This window comes from Carya illinoinensis, chromosome 1, assembly GCF_018687715.1.
Source record: "Carya illinoinensis cultivar Pawnee chromosome 1, C.illinoinensisPawnee_v1, whole genome shotgun sequence".
NCBI lineage: Eukaryota > Viridiplantae > Streptophyta > Magnoliopsida > Fagales > Juglandaceae > Carya > Carya illinoinensis.
This window is the reverse complement of record NC_056752.1, coordinates 13,095,917-13,105,984: the sequence shown is the minus strand read 5'-3', so window position 1 is coordinate 13,105,984 and position 10,068 is coordinate 13,095,917. Positions and strand designations below refer to the sequence as shown.

At 37.7% G+C, this 10,068-nt stretch overlaps 1 protein-coding gene across 4 annotated transcripts; it reads right to left on the bottom strand.

The window, feature by feature from the left end:
• Window positions 1-209: 209 nt before the first annotated feature.
• Window positions 210-5,529, bottom strand: LOC122311082 (phospholipase A1 PLIP1, chloroplastic-like). 4 transcript variants are annotated; one of them, XM_043125458.1, is made up of 7 exons: window positions 5,381-5,529; window positions 5,175-5,296; window positions 2,326-3,274; window positions 1,700-2,218; window positions 1,533-1,592; window positions 1,036-1,452; window positions 210-818 (listed from the first exon to the last, which is right to left on the bottom strand). In XM_043125458.1, exons 3-7 carry the CDS (start codon window positions 3,013-3,015, stop codon window positions 396-398), a joined length of 2,109 nt encoding a protein of 702 aa, XP_042981392.1. In that variant the 5' UTR covers window positions 3,016-3,274; window positions 5,175-5,296; window positions 5,381-5,529; the 3' UTR covers window positions 210-395. The 4 variants fall into 4 exon arrangements, with proteins under 4 accessions (XP_042981392.1, XP_042981399.1, XP_042981406.1 ...); XM_043125465.1 differs by having other exon boundaries at window positions 2,326-3,110; XM_043125472.1 differs by having other exon boundaries at window positions 5,175-5,274; window positions 5,381-5,452.
• Between the last annotated feature and the right edge of the window lie 4,539 nt (window positions 5,530-10,068).

Here is a 10,068-nt window from a genome sequence, read left to right as displayed (position 1 = left end):
AATGCCCCTGATTCGGGTTAAGTTGGAAGAGAGCTTTTTGGGTGGTCGGGTGAACAATCTTAGTTTTTTCCCATCAATGTGCCATGACCTTTCACAAATTCTCAATCATTTGATTCTTTTGGCCAAGATATGCCGAAGCTTTGAGTGAGCATGTAATAACAAGATACAAACGTTTTAGTAAATGTTAGTCGATGTTGAGCAACATAAGCTACATTGAAAAGTAAGATATTTGGCCATTTATATGAAACAGATAGTAACACATAGAAATGAGAGTAAGATGTTATCTATTTACAAGGAACACATGTATGCAAAACCGATTTGTAAAACTCCTCAATTCAATTTGTTGATTTGCTTGGTTTTAAATACAAGGGTTGGCATCCCTGTGAATAGGTTTATCAAACTCCAGTCATTATCTCCTTGGTCGCTAAACTGCTGTTGTTCAAGTCACTCTCGTGATTCCACGTGTGTGGAGATGGTGAAGTCAAAAGCGGCCACAATAGGTTCTTTTGTTCTCTTACTCTCCGAACATCCAATATCTTTGTACGTTGTCTTAAAACCCCGTTCACAGCCTTTAGGTAGTTGCTCGAGTCATGGTCTCTAAGGATCGTACCGTCTGAACCGTAGGCAGTGGGATCACTAAGTGTCTCTAGGGGGTGGGGACTATTTAGGAAGGCTGCAAGGGCATTTGTAGAGTATCCACATTGATTCTTGTCCAAGGCATATAGAGCACTACCTGGAGGGAGTAAAGGGTGCGGAGGAGATGACTTCTCATCAGGTTGCAGAATGAACAGTTTGCCCAAAGGAGAGTACAATAGTTTCTACATAAACATGTAATAGGGAAAAGATCAGTGAGAAAACCAAAAATTCAAAGCTTCAAATTCATTTAGCGGGTTGCTTTTCTTCTAAATCTGTTCGGGAAAATATCTGTGATGATCCTTAAGTAAAGGTCCAAATTCAACATTAAGCAAATTCCAAGATTATTAATTTTGAATTTGAACTAGAAAGATGATAGAGAATGATCAAGATGATGCTTACATTTTTTATCAAACAAGAATGCGAGCGAAAGGCGCCATTTAAACGCATCAAGACTGTGGCAACATGGTCAGGGTAGTTGCAGGAAAAGGCTCTAGGAACAATATCTCTATGCATCATCACGCAGTGAATGTGGCTCTCATCCAAGCCCAGCTCATCAAGTATGTTTTGCCCTCCGCAGAACACAAACGGTGAGCCAAAAGTGACCACTGGTCGGAGAGTGGAGGAATTGACAACCTTCCTGGTCAGTAGCATCAAGGTGACCAAAAGAGAGAGACTACCCCCAAGAGAGTGACCAGTAAATTGAAGTTTTGCACGTTCCCCATATTTGTTCAAGTGCTCAACTATTTCTGGCATGAATTGCTCATATATTCCCTTTGCAGCTTCATAAATTCCTCTATGAACAAGCACATCTGTACCCTGTGTCCACCACAGGTATTCACGGTTCTGTCTCATTTTATGTATGGTACATGAATAGACTGAGTGGAGGAGATTGTTACCTCGAATTTGGTTGGTTCAAAGAAAAGGTTTGCTTGCCAAGATGCCAAGGAGTCTGATCCCTGCAATTCACAAGAAAAAATTCTTCATTGTTGGATTCAATTGTTATAAAAATAGAAAATTAATGGCCTGTTGTTCTTTTGTGATGAATGGCTAAATAAGGAATTACCTGAATCACAAAGCAGCGAGTGTACGTGCTTAAATCATCACAAATAAACCATTCACAAGGCGATGAATGGAGTGACTGAAGATCCTTTGCTGCCTCCTGTTTTTGCCTCTCTCCAGCAGCAACCACTGCTGTCATTGTTGAAGCAGCCATGCAAGCAGCCATTTCTGGCTTATATAATCGGGGTGAAATTTCTCTGTCCTCTTGTGGCTGGCCTTTGGTTGACTCCTCGTCATCACCCTCTTCCTGTGATTCAGAACCAAGGGACAAAAGACTCTTTGTACGTGACTGGACATAAGAAGCAGCTGATGCCGCAATCTCATAGGCAACGGATCGGTGGATAGGACACTTCTTAGAGGCCACATCTTTCTCAGAACTGAATTCACTTGCTGCTTCTGAGGCAGCTTGGGGTATGGCAGTGGAATCCTCATCAAGTTTTGCTTTAATTGCAGCTGCCTCTGCTTTCTTCTCCAATGAAGATGTGACGAAATGCAAGCCATAATATTTTCTTAGATCTTTTGCCTGCATATATATTAGTGGGATCAAGTTATTTCTTTTACAAAAAACAATCAAACAAATTAACATAAATTGAAGAAACCCCATCTGAAAGAAGCAGAATAACAAGGTACCTTGATCTCTGGTATCACATAAGCCGTGTTGCACAAAAATGCAAGCTGAGAAAACAGCTTTGTATCAGACCATGGCACTCGAACCAAAAGTCTCGAGAATGATTCACGATTATATCTGACTCCTCCTCCTCCTCCTCCTTCTGAACTGTAATCAACGGCACAACCATCTTCATCTCCGCCACAATCACACTCACTAATGTCACACTCTTCACCAGTCACATCTTCATCCTCACCCTCATTATGCTGCCGATTTCTCCAATGACTTCTTATTTCCAGTAACCTCTCCATCCAATTCGATTTCTTTATCCCCTCTCCTTCACTAAAGTCCACTGATTTCTCCATTATATTCGTATTCTTTTCCACTACATCCATGTCCTTACTTGTCTCCGGATCAAACAAAAGTGATCGAACAGAGCTTGGGAAGATGGTACTAGGCAATTGAAATAATGGGAAAATTCCCGTAGAACGACTGCTCTTGAGCTTTGGTTGTGTAGCTGTGGCTTGGACGCGATTGTTGGAGTGAAAAAAGTGGTTATCAGAGTAGGATCTTCGGATGCAGGCTCTATTGCGAAGGTCCTTGCTAGAGTGTGAGCGGCGAAGGCCCCTCATGGGCTGCTCTTTGTAGAACATGTCTTCGGAGGCTGCAGCAACCCTTGGAGACGTTGGAATAGTCAATGAGGTGCATGCCATTGCTTGTAGATTAATTGAATTGCTTTCTGCAGAATAATGCTAGCAGAAATCTTGCTGGTGCAGAAGCTTTGATCTTTACCACTTGGGCGGATGGACTGAAATCATGTCATCAAACTCTTTTAGAAATAATATTGCAAACTCCTGCCAGAGAACTCTAAAATCCTTTGGATTTGTTTCATTTTTTTTCGGTGAAGTTCTTGAAAACAGATGGACTTGGGGCGATGGTCCTTCTAAGGACAGTACAGAGAACTACGCATACCTTGATAACATCGAGAAACAACAAGATCAAGTCAATCTACCAAAAAAGTTGGACTTTGTACGTTATAATAATTACAAGGGCACATATGAAAGTGTTTAATGCAACTACAATCTCCTGCATAATTCTTTACTATTAATTGATACCAGTTTTTCTGACGATTAAAAACAGCATATATACCTACTACGTACTTTTAATTTTGACGTCCCAACGAATGCAAATTTTATGCCAATACTGAACACCACATGCCATGCATCCATCATGGATATCATCGTCGTTAAATTCAATATTACTATTCATTTCAGCTACTTCCTCCTCTAAAAGGTTTTGTATACATATATATTTTTTTATGATATACAGTAATTTTTACTCATTTTTTTATGCAATCCATTTATCTAATTGGTAAAAACAATTATTCTATATTAAAAAAATATTATAACCAATCATATTAATAGAATACTAATTAATATTTTAACCAACTGATGAATCCAAAAAACAATATCTATCAGGAAAGTATCAAACTCTCGAATTCTTAGCCTGTTAATTAGGTAGATCCATCAGCATAATATTTTCCTTCAAATTTACGGACAATACTGTTTGTTATCTTAGAATAAGTAATATTCATTGCCACGCGTACATCGGAAGTGCCGAGAATTTAATATTGAGGTCTTTGCTTAAAACCGACATTGTGGTAAGCCAACCAACCAAAAAGAAAAACGAGAACTTGAAAACGGAGATTCCAATGTAAAGTAAGATGCCATCTTATTTATTTTTAATTCCTTAGACTTAATTTTGATTAGACAAAAACAAGAAATATTAAAGAACGAGGAAGAATGATATCATGATCAGGGGTTATAAGAAATGCAGTTATGGTTGGGGCCCACTAATATTTTGACCCACTTGCATGTGTGCCATGTGGAATCAGATTATAATCAAGTAATCCCATGCCTTTTACGACCAATTATAATTATCTGAAAATTAGATTTTTTTTTTTTTTGAAATTCATTTTTTCCTGTAAAAAAATATGAATTAGATAAATGTTAAACGACTTTTAATCTAGAAAAATGCTAAGTTCAATTAAAAAAATTTCTTCAAGACTCGTTTGGATTCAAAGATGAGTTGGGATGGTTTGTGTAGTGAGATTGTTAAGTTGAGCTGGGATGTGATGGTTTTTAAAAATTATATGTTTAAATAGTTTAAGAAGTGAAAGGAAATGAGATGAGTTGAAATGGTTTATGAATAGTAATGAGATTGTTGAGTTGAAATGAGATGAAATAATTTTTAAAATTTGTGTTTTTAGATTAAAAAGTGAGATGATATAAAATAGATTTGACTTAGAAAGTAGTTTTAAAATAAGTACGTATTTGGATGTATAAGAATCTCTCATTACGAGTTGAGATGTCGTCTCTAAATCCAAAAGGAGCCCCTTGGGCATTGGCATACATAGCTTGAGGTTAGCTTAATTATCACCTAAATTTGTCAATTTTTTAAGAAAAATGTTTGATAAAGAAAAATATTTAAAATATTTCACAGATAATATAAAAGATGAATAAACTAGAACGCTGGAACGCTGGAAAATGCGTGTTTTGTTGCAGTGATATATAGTGATCAAAAGTAAGATAGTTTAAAAAAACAAGTTGTGTACTCGTCCTGCTTTGGTTAAAATTCCAAATCTTTATGAAAATGGATTCAACGTATAGACGCACCTTGAATCACAGATTAGAACCGTACTCGGAGTCGATTGAATTCTTTCATAACATATCTATGTCTTCCACAGGCGGCCAATGCAATTATCGGACTTATTATGAAAAATGAGAGAGAGAGAGAGAGAGAGAGAGAGAGAGAGAGAGAGAGAGAGAGAGAGAGAGAGAGAGAGAGAGAGAGAGAGAGATGTTAACCGTACCTGCAGTTCCTGTACATTAATTCTCAGACGAAAGAACCAGGCCGAAAATGGGGGAATAATGCAGGTTGCCTGCTGCGAGCTCCAACCATGGAGGCTGTGTCTGGTCCACCAAAAACGAAAAACTGCAGGATTCAGTGCACTCGATCAGATATAATCAAATACATACATGAATCTCAGACAAGATTTTCTGAACTATCGTTGTTTACCTATGATGTATCAGAGCAGTCGCTTCTGTTTCTCTTCTGTGAGAGAGAGATAGAGAGAGAGTGTGTGTGTGTGTGTGTGTGATTGAGATCTGGCTCTTACGAAATCTATATATATAGAAATACACTGCATGCAGAGGTGGAATCGATCAAAGGATCGCAGAGAAAGAGCGCGTAGGAGAATCTGTTCACCTGGACGTGGAGGATTCCCATCCTGCACTGATGATTTTTGTTTGGACGGAAATACCCCTGTGATTGATCTGTTTGGAGATTAATCGTTTGTCATGCTGAACATCACGTTTCACAACTAACTTAATTTTTTTTTTTTTTTTAACATCTCAAGTTTTCTTAAATGTAAGTTTGGCTTTCCATTTAAAAAAAGAAAATTATAGAATTTAAAAAAGAAATAAAAAAAATTATCAATACTTATAAAATTTAGAATGACACGTCAGTGTGTTATTTATCTTTTCTAGATGTTGCATCCAAATTTAGAATGATTCTTTATCTTAATATTAATCGATCTCGAAGGAATAGATCGGCAAGAAACGTCTAACGGTACCGTTTAAATTAGAATCAATACGAAAACCGGAAAAATTAGGTGGGTTTTGCACATAATAAATGCCATACTTGTTAGCGAGGAGTCAGTCATGGCTACCTAGCGAGCTGTGTCAAAATCAAAATGGTACAACGTACATCAATTAATTAAGTTGCGGACGGAGTGGATTATAATCTTCCCTTCCCTTTTAAGCAAACTCATTCCATAATTACTACTTGAATGTCCATAAAAATAACAAAGAAAATATTAAAAACAAATTAATAAAATTTTATTTAATTTAAAATCATCTCATCTTATCTCACTGTCTAAATAATGTCTAAGCTGACAAAAAAATAAATTGGTAACAACTCAAGGATTAAACATTTTTCTCTAGTTTAGATAAAATGGAAAGTATTATTTAGTTTATCAATGCGTGTCATAAACGGAAAAGATGAGGGGCATTGTAGTCATCAGGGTACGTAGAAAGAGCCCACCCATTTTTCTTTTCCTTCGCGCCACGGAGGTTGAGGGAGGGCACTCGCGTAATTTTGAACAACATATTGCCGTACGTGTTGTTCACAGTAATCAAGGTGCGGTGAGAGGGTTCAAACCAAATTGTGAGTCTAGTCTTAAGGCCAAGTGTGCGGTTGCATGAATTTGGTAATGCCAACACCCATCACATTTTCCCTACAAAGCTATTTTCCCCATGGGTGCAGCATGAACAACACACGTGCCCATCTGTTTTAGTTCCTCTAGTGCTCCAAAATATTGAAGAAAATACCCCTCGATTAGAAAATGACAGTGGTAGAACTTTTATACAATTAGACATTGAAAAAATATATCTTTTTAATAATTTTATAACCTAACGTATCACGTCAATACATCAATTTGTTAATTTATTTTTATAAAATCTATTTATATCTAAAATATTTGTCTTAATTGTCAAGTAATGTGTGTAAAAGGAGGTATTGCTATTAGGGTAAGGTGTGGTTGACACCCTGCAATTTTGACTCGCCGCTTCAACATTCTCATCATTCTACGAGGTCGCTCTACAATTACTGCTCGGTAGAGGCTCTCCCTAGTTGTTTTTGTGTTTTTAATGTATTTTTAAATAATTTTTTAAAATTTTTTTAATATTATTAAAAAATACTTACTTAGTTATTAAATAAAAAAATTTAAAACAAAAATAAAAAAATTCCAGCGTTAGCTCCCACCAGTGGAAAAAATAGCATTTTCCTTCCACTAGTAGCCCAACTGCACCGAATTTAACTTTGTTAAATGAAAAAAAAAAAATTCTAAAATAGAAACCTTAAACTTCTAAGACTCTAATATCAATTATTTTTAAGACAGTCACTAGACTGTAATACCATGCGCCAAAGATGGCAGGTGGACAAATTTTGGTGTTTTTTTTTTTTTTTTAATTATCTTAAACTAATATGATAAAAACTCCACCGAGTATGAAGTAGAAAGGTGACACAACAGCCAAAACAAAACCTACCCTAAAAAATATATTCAAGCAACTTCTCCAACTTTATTTATCCCCTTTTATAAACTTGAGTTATTACTACTATAACAATTAATAAATATTAATATATAGTTATTCTAATCACTATAATTAATACTAATATATATAATAATACTATAGTCTAATACTATATTACCATTGGAAATATACTTTAAATCTATGTATAAATTAGTATATAAATCATTGTACTAAATAATCACATATAAAATAATGATACAATAATACTAATAGTCCTACTATATTATTATCACTATAGTTTATTAATAATATAGTTATAATAAACTAAACTCACTATAACAATTAACAAATACTAATAAATACTTTTTATAATCACTATAATTAATACTAATAGCCTATAATGTTACCATAGTCTAATACTAAATAATGATATATTAATTATTAATACTAAATTAATATACTAAGACTATCACTATAGTCTATTAATAATATAGTTATAATAAACTAAGCTCACTATAACAATTAACAAACACTAATAGTCTAATATATACTTTTTATAATCGCTGCATTATAATTTATAAGTATATACTCAAAAAAGGACCTCGTTTTGGTGCGTTTACTTTTAGAGTAAAACTAAAAACATGTAGCCCACCCCTTTCCTCGCTCAGATTCAATTTCTACCACCTCCACTAAGCACGCCCTCCGCGCCCCTCCCACGTAGCCCCTCCCCTGCACGTAACCCCTCCCATCTCTCAGATTCTCAATCTCTGCCACGTCCCCTCCCAAGCAGCCCCTTCTGCACGCAAGCTGCAACCCTCTCTCACTCTCAAACACTCGTTGCTCATTTCTATCTGCAGCCCCTCCTCTACATGTAGCGGCGCAGCCCCTCCCTTGTCACGCAGCACCTCCCCTGTGTTGAAATCAACCCAAGTGTGCTTACCCACCACCACCCACCAATTGTTAGGCCACCCACCCTCTCCCAAGTCAGAAATTGCTGCACCGATTGAAGGCTTCCTCTTGGTCAATAAGTGTGGGAGTTTTGTCTCCCATGGCTTCTCCTATAAAAGGAGATCATTTGCTGAAGATTAAATCATCCTCACTATGGTGAGAGATCAAGACAGAGGGTTGGGCGAAATTTGGGTTCTGGAGAAACCCAGAACAGAGGCCATTCGAGAGAGATAGAGAGTTGTTTATGAGTGTTTGTAAAATTGTACAAACATATTGAAAATATTGATTTTTCTCTTTAGTGGACGTAAGCAAGTTGCCGAACCACTTAAATATTGTCTCTCTATCGTATTGTGTGATTTTTGGACAGGCCGGAGGCACAACAATTAGTATCAGGGTTTTGGTTCGCGCTGTCCAGAAAAATCAAGTTGATCAAAATCAATTTTTGACCACACAATGATGTTCCTTGCGTCAAGACGAATCCGTTGCCGCAAACGACATAAAAAACGGATGCTGGAGGAGCCCGTACGCACTCCTAGAAGTTGGAGAGTGTACAGATGCGCCTCGGTCGCATCAGAGGAAGAAGATGAGTGGGAAACACGCTCCCACGCGTCCCCACTCGCGGCTGGAGGAAGAAGACGCGTGAGGGACACGCGTCCACGCGCCCCCACGCGCACCAGGGGTTGAAGACGCGTGCAAGGCACGGGCTCATGCGCCCCCACGCGCCCTAGAGGACACTGACGCGTGTAGGACACATGCCTCACGCTCCTCAGACGCACTGCTACAGCGCGTGCATCTCACGCGCCAGATGATCTGGACCGTCCGTTTTTCAGATCTTTGTTGGGCTAGATTTAAGCCATTTGGAGTCCAATTTCAACGATTAAATAGTGCTTTCTAACTATTTGGATCATTCCGGACTCATTCGTACTGTGGAAATGTTGAGATTCGCCATCGGTACATTCGATCTGAACGGTCCACATGTTGCAGATCATTTTAGGCTAGATCTATACCAGTTGGAGTTCAATTGCGATGATCAAATAGTGTTGACAAACTATTTGGATCATTCTGGACTCATCTATACGGTGGGAATGTTGAGATTCGCCATCGATACATTCGATCTGAATTGCCTACGTGTTGCAGATCATTTTGGGCTAGATCTACGCCAGTTGGAGTTCCATCGCGATGATCAAATAGTGTTGACAAACTATTTGGATCATTCCGGACTCATCTGTATGGTGGGAATGTTGAGATTCGCCATCAGTACATTCGATCTGAACCGCTTACGTGTTGCAGATCATTTTGGGCTAGATATACGCCAGTTGGAGTTCCATCGCGATGATCAAATAGTGCTGACAAACTATTTAGATCATTCTAGACTCATCGGTACGGTGGGAATGTTAAGATTTGCCATCGATACTTTCGATCTGAATTGTCTACGTGTTGCAGATCATTTTGGACTAGATATACGCCAGTTGGAGTTCAATTGCGATGATCAAATAGTATTGACAAACTATTTGGATCATTCCAAACTTACGGTGGGAATATTGAGATTCGCCATCGGTACATTAGATCTGAACCGTCCACGAGTTGCAGATTATTTTGGGCTAGATCTATGCCAGTTGGAGTTCAATTGCAATGATCAAATAGTGTTGACAAATTATTTGGATTATTCCGGACTCATCTGTATGGTGGGAATGCTGAGATTCACCATTGGTACATTCGATCTGA

Coding starts and splice junctions, on each gene's coding strand:
- LOC122311082 (XM_043125458.1), bottom strand. CDS start 3,015: ATGGCATGCACCTCATTGACTATTCCAACGTCTCCAAGGGTTGCTGCA. Junction 1,453..1,532: donor TTGAACCAACCAAATTCGAG/GTAACAATCTCC, acceptor TGGTGGACACAG/GGTACAGATGTGCTTGTTCA. Junction 819..1,035: donor ATTCTTGTTTGATAAAAAAT/GTAAGCATCATC, acceptor ATGTTTATGTAG/AAACTATTGTACTCTCCTTT.